At 40.7% G+C, this 18,841-nt stretch overlaps 1 protein-coding gene across 1 annotated transcript in view; it reads left to right on the top strand.

Moving 5' to 3' along the window:
- Positions 1–15,720: 15,720 nt before the first annotated feature.
- The window catches only part of LOC126765292 (transcription initiation factor IIB), a 77,734-nt gene continuing 74,613 nt past the window's right edge, over positions 15,721–18,841 (top strand). Inside the window, exons 1-2 of the mRNA XM_050483008.1 lie at positions 15,721–15,883; positions 15,951–16,365. Of these exons, the coding sequence (XP_050338965.1) occupies positions 15,864–15,883; positions 15,951–16,365 (435 nt within the window). The 5' untranslated portion in view covers positions 15,721–15,863. The remainder of the gene's footprint in view (positions 15,884–15,950; positions 16,366–18,841) is intronic.

Below are 18,841 nucleotides of genomic sequence, written 5' to 3'. Positions count from 1 at the left end.
GCGTTATTGCTTGAGCAATTGTGTGGGAGAACAATTTGGTGGCTAGTTTCACTTCTTGCCTTTCTGCTCCTGTTACAGACAAATGCTTCTGGGAAATTTTGTGCGTGATGGATGACTCGTTCGACGTAAGCGAGAACACCTTCAGAATAATGTCTTTTCTAATAATTTTTCCATTGATAGTAAAGCCCTTATCAAATAAATGATTTGTCTGTAGTTTTATTAAGTGGAGGACAGCATCAAAAACCATAATCCTTGTGTGAAAACCTGCAAAAGAAAAAAAAACAACACAATTTAAAGTATATCATAATTTAAATAATTGTTTAGTGAAGGCAACAATATTGTAACCGCACTTTTTAACGCTTGACAAAATGCTAAGGCTGTTTCCATTTACTTATCAAGCCTAAAAGAACAAAGTACATTAGAAAAAATTCAACTTCAATTAAATTAATGAGTTTAATTACCTTTTATCATTGCAACATGAACGTAGTTAACAGGAGGCAATGTCGAATCAGTTGATCTATCGTAGCAGTAACTCTTTCTGACCTTCATTTCATCAAAACTGAGTACACAAATTTTTTGCGCTTGTGTTAGCTCAGTTGCTGCCTTCAACAGTTTCATCACCGGCTATATGACACCTGGAGCTACATCAATTTTCTTTGACCACCATTGCAGAGTGCGTAGAGGAAAGTTGTTTCAACTTAAGAGTTAGTACGTTTTTGGGCTCGTTGAATTAACCATCCCTTAATTTTTCAATCTATGCATGTGTAAACAACTTAAGTATAATTTGCAATATACTTTTAAGAATTTGGCCGTTGGTGAAAAGGCAGCTAAGTTTTTGCTCCAAATTATTTCAGTGGAATTCCGCCGTTTTAATAAAAATGTTAGGGCGTTTAATTTCTGCTAACTGCTCGTTTTTGCACTTATTCAAAGTGCTAACAACACTATTCAGCCTTTGTATAAAAATAATAAGATATACATACACATACTTATGTAAGAAAAACATACTTCATCAATATCAATTAGAACTAACATTTCTGTTTCCAAATGCAGTATTTTCCCGTCTTTCTTATCGATGACCTCCTCTCCTGCAGTTTGAGGTGCCTCTCCCACCTCGTCTTCTTGAATTACTTCAACAGGGGCAGTATTCTTCAACATTGTTGTTAACATCTCTTTTTTGGAACGAGACTCCATCCTTTTCTGCCGTTCATTAGCCTCTGCAGGAGCAGTGGTTAACGTAGGAAAAGCGCTAGGTAGCAACTTCGTTGGATTCTGTGAACTTAAACCTGCAAAAGTGTTTGGTTATAAAAGTAAAATTATTGTAATCAAAATGCTATAATTACCCATTTCTAACTGCAAGTTTCTTTCGAAGCCTTCTGACGCGAAGTGCACTTCACAAATACATGCATTTTTATACTCTCGCAACAATGTTGCTAAGGAGAGTATTATAGTTTTGTTCACATAACGGTTGTTTGTAAGTCCTAAAACTAAAAGAGTCAGATATAGGGTTATATATACCAAAGTGATCAGGGTGACGAGTAGAGTCGAAATCCGGATGTCTGTTCGTCCGTCCGTCCGTCTGTCCGTCCGTCCGTCTGTCCGTCCGTCCGTCCGTGCAAGCTGTAACTTGAGTAAAAATTGAAATATCATGATGAAACTTGGTACACGTATTCCTTGGCTTCATAAAAAGGTTCAGTTCGAAGATGGGCAAAATCGGCCTACTGCCATGCCCACAAATTGGCGGAAACCGAAAACCTATAAGGTGTCATAACTAAGCCATAAATAAAGATATTAAAATGAAATTTGGCACAAAGGATCGCATTAGGGAGGGGCATATTTGGACGTTATTTTTTTGGAAAAGTGGGCGTGGCCCCGCCCCCTACTAAGTTTTTTGCACATATCTCGGAAACTACTATAGCTATGTCAACCAAACTCTACACAGTCGTTTTTTTCAGGCATTTCCATATACAGTTCAAAAATGGAAGAAATCGGATAATAACCACGCCCACCTCCCATACAAAGGTTATGTTGAAAATCACTAAAAGTGCGTTAACCGACTGACAAAAAACGTCAGAAACACTAAATTTTACGGAAGAAATTGCGGAAGCTGCACCCAGGCTTTTTTTAAGAATTGAAAATGGGCGTGGCCTCGCCCACTTATGGACCAAAAACCATATCTCAGGAACTACTAGACCGTTTTCAATAAAATTCGGTATAAAATATTTTCTTAACACCCTGATGACATGTACGAAATATGGGTGAAATCGGTTCACAACCACGCCTTCTTCAAATATAACGCTATTTTGAATTCCATCTGATGCCCTTTCTGTATAATACGAGTATTTACATTAGGAACCAATGATGATAGCGGAATAAAACTTTACAAAAATACGGTATTTGAAAAATATGTAAATGACGTATAATGAAATCTCGATTATCACTTTATCATGCGAGAGTATAAAATGTTCGGTGACACCCGAACTTAGCTCTTCCTTACTTGTTAGCATTAGCTTTGTCCGTACGACGACAAAAATTAATCCATTGTTGTAGTACTGTTTTATCTATATGTGAGAAACGTTAGCAGCAATTTAAAAAGAAAAATTAGTTAATTTATAGTAGAATGGGAAGAAAAGTATTTATGTCGGGAAAGCTCTTGCAGCATACAATGTCTGCTATGTAAAAAACATGTTCAGATGAAGAAATACAATAACCTATCCAGCGTTGCCGCTGTTTTTTAATTCGCTGAACTATGTCGATATCGTCGTATATCTCACACAGCTCAGCTCCATCGAATGCGATATTCGCCGTGGCCAATCGTGAATGACCACAAATCTTTCGCAGAAGCTGTCTCTCGAAGACTCACAACGTAGACTCATCAGTTGTTGTCATCATCCAAGCCTCTGCACCATATAGCAGGACGGGAATAATGAGCGACTTATAGAGTTTGGTTTCTGTTCTCCTTTGCCTACTTAGTCCGAAGTAGCACCTGTTGGCAAGAGTTATCCTGCGTTGAATTTCGACGCTGATATTGTTGGTAGTGTTTACATTGGTTCCAAGATAGACGTAATTATCTACGACTTCAAAGCTATGACTGTCAACGGTGACGTGAGAACTAAGTCGCGAGTGCGACGACTGTTTGTTTGATGACAGGAGATATTTCGTCTTGCCCTCGTTCACTGTCAGACCCATTTGCTTTGCTTCCTTGTCCAGTCTGGAGAAAGCAGAACCAACGGCGCGAGTGCTGAGACCAATGATATCAATATCATCGGCATAGTGCAGCAGCTGTACACTCTTATAATAATTGTACCTGCTTGATTTCGTTCTGCAGCTCGAATTATTTTCTCCAGCAGCAGGTTGAAGAAGCCGCACGATAGGGATTTGCCTTGTCTGAAACCTCGTTTGGTATCGAACGGCTTGGAGATCTCCTTCCAAATCCTCACTAAACTTTTAGTTTTGCTCAACGACAAACCTTTATACGCGATGTTGAGGAGACTTATCCTGCGGTAGTTGGCGCAGATTGTAGGGTCTCCTTTTTTATGGATTGGGCAGAGCGCACTTAAATTCCAATCGTTGGACATGCTTTCGTCCCACCATGTTCTTCAAACTATCTGTTGCATGCTCTTTATCAGTGCGGACGGAAATGTATTGACCCCAGCCGTTTTGTTGTTCCTCAGAAAAGGGTAATTGCTATTTGAACTTTTTCATGGTCAGGCAACGGAACGTCTGCTCCATTGCCATCGATTGGGGAATCGGGTTCGCTTTCTCCTGGCGTTATACTTTCACTGCAATTAGGCAGGCTTAAGCACCAGAGGTGGGTTCTACAAAACTATGCTCTGGTCTTGAAACCTTCTGTTAGTCGCCGCATCTGTTCTTTGTTTTCACGAATTCCGGCCTCTTTCTTTTTCTGTCTGCAAATGCGTCTCGCTTCCCTCTTCTACTCTCGGTATCTATCTCACCCCGCACGTGTTGTGATGAGTCGTAACGATTCGAGGTAGGCAGTTTGGTTTTTCTCCGTTGCGACACGGCACTCCTCGTCGTACCAGCTGTTCTTTCGCATTTTCCGAAAACCAATAGTCTCGGTTGGAGGTGTACGTAAGAAGCTTGAAATGCCGTCCCATAGTTTCCTTATACCGAGTTGTTGACGAGTGTTCTCAGAGAGCAGGAGTCCAAATAGAGTAGAAAATCGTTCGGCTGCCTGTTGTGATTGCAGCTTCTCGACGTCGAACCTTCCTTGTGTTTGTTGACGTGCATATTTTGCTGCACAGAGGCGGGTGCGAATCTTGGCTGCAACATGATAGTGGTTCGAGTCGATGTTAGGGCCTCGTAGTGCACGCACATCTGGAACACTGGGGACGTATCTTCCGTCTATCACAACATGATCGATCTGGTTAGTGGTTTTTCGATCCGGAGACAGCCATGTGGCTCGATGAATTTTCTTATGTTCGATTCTAGTACTACAGAAAACCATATTTCGGGCCCCGGCGAAGTCGATTAGCTTCGATCCATTGGGGGATGTTTCGTCTAAGACGCTGAATTTACCGACCGTAGTGCCAAGGATACCTTCTTTGACCACCCTGGCGTTAAAGTCGCCAAGCACGATTTGGATATCGTGGCGAGGCACCGATATTTGAAGAACTACTCGCTTTGTTGCAGATAGTGTACTCTCTCTACCAGCACAAATCCCACACCGAATTTTCGCTCTTTTATATGGCCACTGTAGTAAATTCCACAAGGGTCTATTCGTCTCAGTCCTTGTCCCATTCACCGCATTACTTGAACGGCGGTGATGTCAGCCTTTACTCTAACGAGGACATTAACTAGCTGGGCAGCGGTGCCTTTCCAATTAAGGGACCGGACATTCCAGGTGCATGCCCTCAAATCGTAGTCCTTATTTCTTTTGCCATGGTCGTCATCAAAAGGGGGGTCACTCATCCGAGGCTTGTTGTTTCTTTTAATTGGGCGCGTTGTTTACGTGGCGGGTCGCAAACCCTGCGCACAACTCTGCGGAGGGGATGTTTCGTGTTCTCACCTTAGCTCGCCTTCAAATGGATGTTTTTAGGCTACCCAGAGGATACTTGGTCAAAGACCGAAAGTCGTGAGCTGCTTGAGCCATATGCAAAAGGATCGTTTCTAGTCACTCCCAAGTGAATGGCGATCGGAGAACTTTCCTCACTTGCGTGAACTTTTACGCATGACTCCATCCTCCATTGGACATTGTTTATTTTAACTGTCCGACATATCTCTGGTCTTAGCGAGAATGTAACATGCTTGCATTTTTGCTCATTAATATTTATACGCCCTTAAGTGATGTTCAAATACTCTTAGCCTTACTAGAGCTGTGTCATCCGCGAAAGTGAATGTCAATAGGTTAATAGCTGTTGGAAGATCTGCTGTATATATTATGTACAGAGTTGGACCTAGCACGCTACCCTGAGCTACACAAGTTCTTATTACTCGTTTTTCTGATTTGAAGTCTGCTACTTTAAGGAAGGTTCCAGCTCTCAAATAAATGCTCGAGAAAAAAATGTATTATTGCTTGATTGAACGATTTTTACTTAACTTGATATCCTGCTCTCTGGAGTACTTGTCAACTACTCGGTATAAGGGAACTGCGGGACGGCATTTCAAGCTTCTTACGAACAGCTGCAACTAAAACCATTGGTTTCCGGAAAATTCAAAAGAACAGATGGTACGACGAGGAGTGCCGTGTCGGATCGGAGGGAAAACAAGCTGCCTACCTCGCACCGTTACGATCGACCAAAACACGTCCGGGATGGGATAGATACCGAGAGTTGAAGAAGGAAGCGAGACGATTTTTGCAGACAGAAATGCGTGAGTATGAAGAGCTTGATAAGCTAGCCGACAGGGGTAATGCTCGGAAATTCCAAGAAAAAATGCGGCGACTAACAGAAGGTTTCAAGACCGGAGCATACTCTTTTAGAACCCCAAAAATGATCTAGTGACCGATGTCCAGAGCATACTAAAATTATGGAGGGAACACTTCTTCAGCGGCAGTGAGCGTACAACGCCAGGAGGAGGCGAACCCGATTCCCCTATCGATGACGATGGAGCAGACATTCCATGGCTTGACCATGAAGACGCTCGGATAGTAATTAACTATCGAACTATTCAAACCCGGCGGCGAAGAACTGATAAGGAGCATGCATCAACTTCTCTGTAAAATGATCGCACTAAAGCATGCCCAACGATTGGAATTTAAGTGTGCTCTGCCCAATCCACAAAAAATCTGCGCCAAGTGCCGTGGGATAAACCTCCTCAACATCGCATATAAAGTTCTATCGAGCGTATTGTGTGAAAAATTAAAGCCCACGGTCAACAAATTGATTGGAATTTATCAGCGTGGCTTTAGACCTGGAAAATAAACAACCGACCAGGTATTCACCATGCGCCAAATCTTGGAAAAGACCAGTGAAAAGAGAATCGGGTAGAATCGAATCGGAAAGAATCGAAAAGAGAGATGATATTGATGTCGTCGGCCTCAACACCCGCGCCGTTAGTTCTGTTTTCTCCAGACAGGGTCTGACAGTGAACGAGGGCAAGGCGAAATATCAGCTTTCAACAAACAAACAGTCGTCGTACTAGGGACCATGTTCTCACGTTACTGTTGATAGTCATAAATTCATAGTCGTGATAATTTCGTTTATCTTGGAACCAGTATCAACACCAACAATAATGTCAGCGTCGAAATCCATCGCAGAATAACTCTTGCTAACAGATGCTATTTCGGACTGAGTAGGCAATTGAGAAGTAAAGTCCTCTTTGGACGAACAGAAACCAAACTCTGTAAGTCATTATTCCCGTCCTGCTATATGGTGCAGAGGCTTGGACGATGACAACATTTGATGAGTCGACGTTACGAGTTTTCAACAGAAAGGTTCTGCGAAAGATTTGTGTTCCCTTGCGTTTTGGCCACGGCGAATACCGAATTTGATGGAACGATGAGCTCTATTAAATACACACAACATTGACATAGTTCATGAATTAAAAGACAGCTCCTACGTTGGCGCGGTCATGTCGTCAAGTGGAGAAGAACAAACGATTGGCACGCTGTTGTTAACTCGGCTATAACCGCGAAAGCTGTGTCTACACCATTAAAGAAGAAGAAATGTTTTCTACATAAATCTTATAACTTTAAAATCAATCTTCAACTCGATCCAATCAGTTTTAAATGAAATTCCCAATACAAGTAAAATGGTTATACAACTGCACGTTTTAGTCATTATCCGAGCTTACAGCTTTTAAATTATATTTTCTTTACCGCCAGCTTTTCACAGGCATACTGATTGACATTTTAATGGTAATAGCTAATTGGGTGGTTTTCGTAGTAATTTGTCAAATATTTGTTAAATCTCCTCCCGGATACTAGCTTACATCTCTCCAAATGTCCAACTAATTATTTTACGGAATAGAAAATAAGCAGAATAGAATTGAAATTCGAAGTTATCTTTATGAATCAGCGCTAAAAGAAAAAATGGAGTATAGTGGCAGTGCCAAGAATAATAGGCTTAATATAAAGATTACGCCAACTGCCATTTTGTGAGGCAATTCTTCAGAGTTGAGAAGAAGGTTAGAACAGCTGGCAAATTGTAAACAAAAATGCAAACGCTTTTGTTAATTCGTGAAATAGAATTAATATATTAGTTTTATAGTGAAATTATAATGTTGTTGGGAAATAATTTGCTAATTTCAAATTTTATTTTTTTTGATAATTAAAATCTTTTCGCTCAGAAAAAAATTAAAAACACATTTGTGGAGTGTGGAATCTAAGTCGTTTGGACCTACAATGTGTGCTTTCGATGAGTTTTCATTGACAACTTTATTTGTTTGTAAGCAACGAGAACGGTAAGTTTTGGAATCCTTAATATTTGCTTATAATTATTACTAAATATCGCGTTTTTTTAAATCTACTAGCTGTTCCACCTTGATGTCATAGGCGAAAGAACAAAGTTTTTCTTTTATAATTCATTTTCAAATTTTTGGTTTGATTAAACATGTAACCGCCAAGTAGCTGCAACTGTCGTTTGTCGTTTTTAGTGAACTTATGGTACTTCAACCAATTTTCTCGAAAGAGGCGAAATTAGCACCGAGGGCAATGAAGGCAGTGGACGCCCTTAATAGGCGAAAACTCTGTGCAAAGTGGGTGTCTCGCAAGTTCATAATCCTACAAAAACAACGAATAACTGTCTCTAAGAAATATTTGAGTGCTCTTTAATCGTAATAAAACCGAAGTTTTGCGCCCATGGCTCCATCATTTCCCCACTGGAGTCCAATCGGCACATGATGAATCGGTTCTCAAGTGTGGAAAGTTGAAGAAGTAGGCTGGCAAGGTTATGACATCAGTCTTTTCAGATGTACTACTGAGCCAGTTATAATCCATTGCACTGCGTATTTGGTTGCAGTTCTTTTCTACTATTCGTGGAAAGTTGAAAAAGTCGGCTGGCAAGATTATGCCATCAGCCTTTTGGCATGTCCTACTGAGCAAGCTATTCCAAATATTTGGCAATTGTATTATCTTTGAGGAAGGATCAGTTTGAAATTGTACGCATATACTTCATCAATTCCGTTTAAATATTCCTCGCTAGAGAGCTCCGATAATAAACACGTCAGATCGATGCTAAATTCAAAGTGCCATAGGGAGAACCGCGGCCTCCGACGCGCTATTTATATGCACGATCCCGCCACCCCGGCCGAAAATTTGACATTATTTTTCGTAAAAAGTAAATGACAAAAAATATTATTGTAGGATATCCATAAGAGATAGACATATACCATCACAGAGTTTTCTGTAGACCTTTTCAATGGGTACAATACTTAGTACATTATTTTGATAAATCTCATAAGGTTCTGCCTGCGTTTGCAGCGTAAGCGGAAAACAATTTAATTATTTACGACATCACATTAGAAAACTCCAAAATAACTGTATTTGTTCACTACGATGTTATTATACATATAAACTTTCCTCTTCAATCACTCTATCTATTTAAAAAACCGCATCAAAATCCGTTGCGCAGTTTAGAAGATTTATTCCTGTTGTTGTCACTTTGTGTTCTTGAAGGAAGTTTAGTTGGTGAAAGTATCAAAGCGTTGGCTAATATATGTATTACGTCCTCTCTACCATCGCCAGATTTTTCAGATTTTTTAATTTTGCACAATTCTCAACTATAGGAATTTCCCATACCATTAATGGGAGAGCCTGTTTTAACGGATTCAAAAATTCAATTTTTTTTGGAAGGGAAACAAATAATTGATTGAAGCGAAATTTCTAGGGTTTATATATATATATATAGATATATTTTTTAAAAATTAAGGCACGATTTCGATTACTTTGGCGGAGGGGAAAAAAACAACGAATTTCCGTATAAATGGGGTATGAGCGGATAGAGGAGCTTCTTCAGAGGAGAAATATGCAAAAGTAATGTAAAAATAACCTATATTTTTTAAAATATTCCCGATTGAAAATTCAAAAATTTGCACTAAAAACACACGGTATTTCTCTATGTTTCACTAAATTTTTTTACATTTTCCACTTGGTATATTTAAATATCCACTCTAAACATTGAATGAAGTTCACATTTAACTTCTATTTTGTAATATTTCACCTAAATTTATTAATTTAAAAATCACTTAACACACTTGTCGTTGCAAAGGTTAGACTGTTTACAATTATAAGGAAAACGAGCGTTGCCACATCTTAAACACCAAATATGTAGGATTCTTAACGATTTTTCTTTGTTTGTTTTTTGCATGATTCTTTTTTACTACATTTTTCTAGTTATAATTGAGTTGTGAACACTTTTTCCATACACATATGTATATGTATTTTATGTGATTTATATTTAAAAAACACAAATAAGTAAAACTATGATAATGTTGTAAAATTTATATCACATCGGGGTGACTGAAGTACTTTCGCGTAGTACTCCTTTAAAAATTAATCCTGATCGAGCCAATACCCGGGGTAACCTAAGTATTTTATTAAGTAATATTAAATTATTAAATTTTAATAAGAAAAAATCCATATGCATGGAAAGATTGTTTATACTCATTTGAATTTGAAATATAATTTATAAACGCACTTGTTTTTATTAGAACTAAGATTTCTAAATAAAGAAAGAGGAATTATATCGAAATAGAGAAATTCAGCGAATTGCTCATATTTGTTTATTATCATATGGCAGCGCTCCATTTCCTCATAATTGTTAGCATATAAATGATGCTCACTACAAGTGTAAAAAGTAATTTTTAAAACAAAGATTTCTTAGGAAAAAACCAGCAAAAAGTGAAAAATGTGGATGTATTTAAATGTTTATAGTTTAATTTAATTAATATGAAGTAAAAAACGTGCGAACAGTGTGTTTAATGTGGTGAAATAGTTTGTTGAAATGTTCGAAATTTGGGAATTTTTGAACTTTGAAGTCAAATATCTCGTAAACTAAGCGGTACCTTTAACCCCGTATATTTTTTAATCAGGAGGACTTCCTCTGTCCAACGGTACCTTCAGATCGCGGCACCGAAGAAATCGGAATTGTGCCAAAATTGAATAAAAATGGTTTTTGACCAAAAATTTTACGTTATTTAAAAATATGTTCAAACTTGAATTTTCTTAGTGTTTTTTTAGAAGCTAATTTATTGAAAAAGATAATAAACTTTGCCCCAATTCCATACAACGTTAAGTTTTTTTTCTATCCTGCCCGCCAATTAAATAAAAATCGTAAAAATTGCTAATGTAACTGATGTGCACACAACTAACTGTGCCCTCTCCTATATCACATGACTTCCCAAAGCTCCAGCAGCCTGAATAGTTCCAGGAGTTTGCCGGGCGCTATTGAGGTGATGTGATCCCTGCTAATGTATATGGAACCCAGGGCCTTAAGCCTTTTTCTGCAGATTGCTGTACAATCCAAAATTAGGTGTGCTGGTGTTTCCTGTTCCAGATCGCAGAACCGGCAGTTAGCACAGGAGACTATGCCCATATTGGACAAGTGCTTCCTGAGCTTGCAGTGCCCTGTGTAGATCGCGACGAGAAGGCTGAATTTGTCTCGGTGGAGGTTAATTAGTGCTTTGAACTTTGAATTTGGTTTCATATGCTGAGATCGCGTTTGGTGCCGCTTGACTATCGCTGAGAATGGCTATGCGCTGGTTGCAATAGTTGCGGCGGAGGTTGATTTCTGCGTACTGACATATGGCAAAAGCTTCAGCCTGAAAGATACTTGGGAAGCACCCCATTGGTATGGACAGCTTAGTACGCGGTCCAGCAATACCTGCCCCAATACCTTCCGGTGTTTTTGAGCCGTCAGTGTACCACTGGATGGTACTGTCTTTCAGCAGCATTTCCAGCGTGGAATCGCTCCACTTCGTCTTGCTGCCCAGAGTAACTCTATAGTTCCTTTTGAAATTAATCCTCTTCGTGGTTCCGTCCTGTGGAGGGCCAGCGGTGTGCTTTCCGCTAGTGCCTCCATTTGTCGAGAGGACATTAGCTTCCCTCTTCCGGAGCCTTCTGCTGATATTAGTAGCATGGTATGTTTTGTTACTTGTTTTATCGCCTGTTGCAGCGGTGTGAGATCCAGAATGACTTCCAGTGCCCCCGTGGGGCATGTGCGCATTGCCCCGAAGCACAGACACTGGCAAGCCTTTGCAGCTTTGATAGTCTACGGATCACCGAAGACTGCGCTGCCTTGGCAGCCCAGGCAACCGCTCCATATGTGACGATAGGCCTTTCAATCATGGTATACAGCCATCTCATGATGCCGGGCTTGCATCCCCAGGATCTGCCGGCCAGGCGACTGCATATCATAAGTGCTTTAGTTGCTTTGGACAGCGTTAAGTCCAAATGCCTACTCCACCCTAGGGTTGAGTCTAAGATGAGGCCCAGGAATTTGACCTCCTTCGACATCTCCACCTCCATGCCTCCTTTTGTTAGGGACCTCAAGCCCGGAAGTGATCTCAGCTTAGTAAAAGGGGTAACTGTAGTTTTTGCTGGGTTGATGTTTAAACCTACCGTGTTGCACCATCCCTTCGCTAGATTTGAGTCTCTTTGAACAATGTCGCAGAGAGTGTTCTCAAATCTACCTCGCGCCATTATGACGATGTCGTCCGCGTACCCTTGACAGCGGATTCCATTGCTGGTGAGCAGCTCAAGGAGCTCATCTACTACCAGGCTCCATAGCAGAGGGGAAAGTACTCCACCCTGTGGGCAGCCCCTCGTGGTGCCAAGACGAATCCTGTTTTCCCCCACCATTGTTTCCGCTATCCTGGTGTGCAGTAGGGCTCCTATCCATCTGCATACCGGAGCTGTTACGTTCCAACTCTCCAGTGCCTTGATCACGCTAGTGTGAGACGCGTTATCAAAAGCACCCTCAATGTCCAGGAAGGCGCAAATCGCTACCTCGCCGTTATCCAGCGAATCCTGCAGCTCAAACGTGAGTTGGTCTAGCATTTAGGGGTGCGATCTTCAGCGCTTCCGATCTGATGTGGTTATCTATTACTTTCTCCATCCCCTTTAGCATGAAGGGTGTAAGACTTATAGGCCGGAATGATTTGGCTAACGAATAGTCTCTCCTACCTCCTTGGGGATGAAGATTACTTTTGCAATTCTCCATGGCTCTGGGATATACGACAACGCCAAACTGTCTCTCATCAGCCCCAGCAGGTGTGGCAGGAGAATATCCATACCTTGCTGCAAAAGGGCTGGGAAGACGCCATCCACTCCCGGTGACTTGTAGCGCGAAAAGGAGGCCAGTGCCCACTTGACTGAATCTACCCGGCCTACGTGTGACTGATGCTGGAGTTAGATCAGCCTGAACCGTCTCCGGAAAGTGTGCTTGTAAGAGTGTTTCCGCCCTCTCTTCCGCGCTGGTCGTATAGGTCCCGTCCTGTCTTTTTATAAATAGTACAGTGTCTGTCTTACCTCTCGACAACGCCTTGTACAGTCGAGCTGCCTCGGGTGTCGAGGAGACCCTGCCACAAAATTTCCTAAAAATATTTGTCTTTGCAAGCCTAATCTCCTAGTTGTAGGTTGTTAGGTGCTGCTTGTATTCCTCCAGTCGCCTGTGTGCTTGGCTTTATTGAACAGCCTTCGCACCCTATGTCTGAGAGCCGAGAGTTTGCTAGACCACCAGGAAAATATTTGTTTACTGGTAGTCACTCTTAGCGGACAGGCACAGTGATAGGCGTCCATTATTGACTGGTTTATGGCACTCAGTCTGTCCTCCAGTTCAGTTGCAGTGGACCTGCCATCTGCCTGCCCCACTTCGCTTATATTTTTGCTCAAAGTCTCTTTGAAAATATCAAAGTTCGTGTTTTTAGGGATACGTGTCGGAGATCGGTCCTCGACTTTCACCCTTAGAGCAAAACGAATGATCCTATGATCCGACATTGAGGTCTCTTGGCATCGCATCCTAAAGTCAGGGGGAGTTTATTTGTTTTGCAGTACTCCTCCAGACTGAGGATAGATGGGGGGGTGCTGTGGCTGTCTCTCCTGGAAAGTAGGCGGATGCGAGGACGAAGTCTGGACCTAATCTGTCCTTCTTTTGTACCGCCACTAGATCTTGCGTTAGAAACTCTGAAATACAGAAGAAGTCTATATCGTTTCTAATGACTACGCAGGTACGGGGTCTCTCGCTAGAGAGATCCCAAATTACCTTGTTTTTCCTCGAATTGAGGCCTCTTACTTCTTCTTTGTACACCCATGGCTCTTGGATTAAGAGGATGCCCAGGTTATCCGAGATGAACCTCTTCACGATGACAGCCGAGGCTGAAGATGCGTGATGCAGGTTCACCTGGGCAACTTCTATGCCGGCGCTGAAGCTTACATTATCGGCTCGATGAGAGACAGGTTCTCGTCCCCGCCTTCTTCATCAACCTGCATTTCCAGCTCTTCCAGAAGCTCATCGGCGGCAGTGGTTACAGCCTGCCCAGCCGAGATGGTGTCGTTGGGGGACTCGTGTCGCTCTTCCGCAACCACAGCGGCAGTCGCATCCGGCACTGCTGAACTGGCTACGAGTAGAGTCGGTACTACGGTCATTCCCGTCGTAGGATCCTTGCTCGCCGTTGGCGTTGCCTTGGGCCTCAATGGCCTCATCACCACTTTGCTGATACTAAAGTTCAGCCGGAATCCCTTCTGTTTTATGTATTTGTAGGATTCGTCATCTACTGTGATGTTGAGGTTCCACCCTGTCCCCTCAACTTTGCTCGTTACGACCTTCCACGGAGAGGTACTTAAGCCGAGGTTTTGGTTCTTTAGCAAACCAAGCGCGACGGGAAAGAATACCGTCTTGCTGTACACTTGTGGTATTTCTTCGCCTCTCTTTACACAGAGGAGCGGACCCTTAAAGCCCTCTAGTCTTGGCGCGACTTCCGGTAACCAGGTGGCCGACTTCTCATCCTGACAGTCGACGAGTAGCATACCTCCCTTGCAGTAAATGCCGTTAAAGGAGCCGTCTGTTCTTCAGACCCCAGGGCCTCCGCCGGGTAGTTGCGGGGCACTACCGTCATCCGGATGCTTCTCACGGCCTCCGAGTATATGCGGCTTACGGTTCTCGACGGCAGCGGGTTAGGGTTGGAGCATTTCCCACTAGCTTCCTGTGGTTTTTCTGCCCTGACTCGGTTCGAACTTTGGTGGCTCTTGAGGAGTTATTTGGCCGCTTTTCCTCTTTTGTGGCCACACTGCGCTGAGTACCGCTGCCAGAGGGCACATCGTCGTCGTCGCGAGCGTGCTCCTCAAAGAGCGCTGTTGTTGTTGATGCTTTGGTTTACGTTGTTGTTGTTTGGAGTTGTTGTTGTTGCTCATCTGGTCCTTACGACCGTTTAGCCCACATTGTGAGCCTACCGGTCTATTATTTAGAAGGCGAATCTCAGAATCCCAGAGCCTTTTACCTCCTGGCTGCAAATCATCCAATGGGCACAGGAGTTGCATAGCACCCTGGACTGGGAGGTGGTAGCTCCCTGTCGCCGCTCACATGCAGCTTCTGCCAACCGCCAGGAGAGATGCTCTGCAGCATCACCCATGACGGTTGCCGTACTGTGTTGCAGTTTAAGCCCCTGCACCGCGACAAGGTGGAAAGCAATATATGGTATACTAATTAGTATGCATTTTCATTTCGGTAATATTAAGTTTAGTAGAGCGAGTATTAAGACGGTTGTGTTATATTATAAAAATAAAGGATATTTTCAAAATAACATTAAAAAAAACTAATGTTTAGTTTAAGTCTTAAATTTAATAAACTTATACAAGCTTAAATCAATATACCATTGCTCATATTAAATTTATAATTTTAATTGGTTTATAAAATTTATGCCACAATTATTATAAAGTAGTCAAAAAATATGAATTTTTATTTTTCACAGAAATACATTTGTAAAACAAAAGTTGTTTCTCCTATTTTTTCCAGATAATAGATTTAAACAGTTTAAGAGGTCATAACATGTGCTACATCGGCTCGAACCCACCTACCGGACGCCTTTTCGGAAATGATTATGTTATGATAACAAATGCCCACATACAGATTTGGCAATGGCAATAGCAATAGATTTGACAGTTAGTATGCCATACATTTTTGCCTGTCGAGATGACCGGAAACATTTGGAAAATTGAACAATAACAAGTCGCTTGCACGTCCGATTCTTAACCCGTTTTGGAAGTTTGTGAAGTCTCTATCAGCAATATTGAGAGCGATTCAGATTTTCAGCAATCGAAAATTGCCAAACCAGGCACCCCGTTATGGTTAGGGTTCAGCGGTAATAGAAAAGCTTCTGTGTTTATATACCAATTTAGATGCAAAGAAAATTTTTTAGGAAGTGTTTAGTAATATTAACTATATATCCCAAAATTTTCAGTATAAAAAGAAATGTCGAGTATAAATAGTAGGTGAGTGACGCATGAGTTTTGTAATATTTATTAATACTGAACGTGCTGCATATATGATCATATTAAGATCCGATGGCAGTAGCAAATTATGTTGCTACGCTCATCCTGAAGCACCACTAATTGAGGACTACAGAGCTGGAGACATGATTTGCTCAGAATGTGGACTTGTAGTAGGTGATCGTGTTATTGATGTAGGCTCGGAGTGGCGTACGTTTAGTAATGAAAAAAGTGGTGTTGATCCAAGCCGTGTCGGAGGAGCTGAAAATCCATTGCTTGGTGGGGGAGATCTGTCAACAATAATTGGACCGGGAACAGGGTCTGCATCCTATGACGCATTTGGTGCAGCAAAATATCAAAATAGACGCACAATGAGTAGCTCCGATAGATCATTGATTTCAGCCTTTAAGGAAATATCTACAATGGCAGATCGGATAAATCTTCCAAAAACAATAGTTGATCGCGCTAATAATCTCTTTAAGCAGGTAGGTGAAGTGTCAATTTTCTTTGTAGTAGATGTGAATTGGTTTTCGGGATATTTACAAAGGGGGTCGGCTTTAGTATACCATCCCACGATTTCAGGGTTAAAAGTGGTATGGTTGGATAGTGCTGATGCTCCAGATTAAGAATATATATAATTATAGCCGCCGCAAACTTTAAGTTTTCGAGATATTTGCATTTAAAGTTGAAAATTTTGCAAATTTAATTTTGCAATTTCTCGACTTATGGTTAGTTTTTCTTCCGTATTATGCACTTTTTATACACTTACAATTCACTACAATATTTCTACATATTTATTTTTTATTAATATTTTAGATGTTTGCTAAAATAAGCATTTTATATTTTACATAAATATTATTATAAATAGTTATTATTATAAATAATAAGTGTTCCGTGTTGTCAAATAATAAGTATTGCCATATCTACACATTTATCAAACGAATAAAAAATAGGTTTATACCCCAAATACATAAATCATTATCCTTTTTCTTGCTATATAATGAGTAATAATCAAAAAAGGAGTTTTACTCGAAAAAAAACCTGACACACCCTGTTGTTGGCACACCCCGGTGTTGGATCGGCCAGGGTTATTTTTTTTGAAGCGCGGCCGAAGGCCGCCAACGCAAAAAGGAGTTTTACTCGAAAAAAACCTGACACACCCTGGTGTTGGCACACCCCGGTGTTGGATCGGCCAGGGTTATTTTTTTGAAGCGCCGCCAACGCAAAAAGGAGTTTCAATCGTAAAAACCTGATACACCCAGGTGTTGGTCGCGCAGGATAATTTTTTTCATGCATTTGAGTTTTTTTTATTTATTTTTATTGTTTTCAATCATTTGTGATATGGTAACACTTATTATTTGACAACACGGAACACTTATGCCCGGTTTCACAGTCCATACTTAAGTTGTGCCTAAATAAAATCTTAGCTAAGTATTGTTGCAAACTGAGTGGTCGTTTGCGTTTCACAGTCAATGCTCAATTTCTATAAAATTTTATTATGATATATGGCAACGTTATGGGCAACATATGTTTTACAAATGTCATTCATAAAAATATGTTTGAAATATTTAAATTATAACAGACAATACATAAATTTGCGAGGAAAATTATATCAAAAATTGATGAAAACAACAAAAGAACCCCAAATTTCATCAGTAGCGAGTCGGAGCACCTATGGGAACTGAAGGAAAAGTATAAGCTGTTATTGAGTGCAAACGAACGGACACTTGCCCTACGCTACGAAAGATGTCGCTGAAAATTCAAAGCAAATTCAAAACAAAAATCAGCTGTTATTTAAGCACTGCTTAAGTCTCCCCTTTTCAGTACTTAAGCATTACATAAGTATGAACTGTAAAACAATATTTTCCTGTTTTATCTTAAGTACAACATAAGTATGGACTGTGAAACCGGGCCTTATTGTTATTGTGCGTGTAGTAATATTTATGTAAAATATAAAATGCTTATTTTAAGCAAATATCTAAAATATTAATAAAAAAATAAATATGTAGAAATATTGTAGTGAATTTTAAGTGTTTAAAAAGTGCATAATATGGAAGAAAAACTAACCATAAGTCGAGAAATTGCAAAATTAAATTTGCAAAATTTTCAACGTTAAATGCAAATATCTCGAAAACTATAAGTTTGCGGCGGCAATAATTATATATATTCTTAATCTGGGGCATCAGCACTATCCAACCATACCACTTTTAACCCTGAAATCGTGGGATGGTATACTAAAGTTTCCCCACAAAGGGCAATATTACGATGTTTTTGGCGCCGCGATTTGACGGTACGGACGGATACAGAAATTAGTCAGGATAAAAAAAAAATACACATATACACTACTAAGACTTTGGGTAAATAGCATTTTGTTCAATAATTTTTGTTCGCATAACAAAAGTGTTGCATTCTAATTAATTGGAGGCCTTCGGCCGTGCTTCAAAATAACACTTGTGGGACCAACACCTGGGCGTGATCAGTTCTTTCTCGTTGAATTCCTCTCTGCACTGGCGGCTTTTGTCCGCCCTTCAAAAATATAACCCTGGTCGGACCAACACCTGGCCGTGATCAGTTCTTTCTCGTTGACTTCCTCTCTGCACTGGCGGCTTTCGTCCGCCCTTCAAAAAATAACCCTGGTCGGACCAACACCGGGGCGTGATCAGTTAAACTCCTGTTTGCATTGGCGGCCCTGGTCGGACCAACACCGGTATTTATCAAGATAATAAAATTTCTAAAAGATTTTACGGTAAAGGTTCAGAAGAGCGGCTTTTCCGAAAACGTGCACCAATTTTCACGGGAAATGTCTTAAAATTCGTGTTTTTAATTCCAATTTACGAATATATATGGCGCGTTATGTATTTTTCTGTTTTTTTTTGCAAAAAAAAACAATAAAAAATATTACGATTTTGCACGATATTTACGCTATAAATGGCATCACTGTTCGAAATTCAATTGAGCACT

Source organism: Bactrocera neohumeralis, unplaced genomic scaffold (genome assembly GCF_024586455.1).
Source record: "Bactrocera neohumeralis isolate Rockhampton unplaced genomic scaffold, APGP_CSIRO_Bneo_wtdbg2-racon-allhic-juicebox.fasta_v2 cluster10, whole genome shotgun sequence".
Taxonomy (NCBI): Eukaryota; Metazoa; Arthropoda; class Insecta; order Diptera; family Tephritidae; genus Bactrocera; species Bactrocera neohumeralis.
This window is presented reverse-complemented; position numbering and strand designations above follow the sequence as displayed.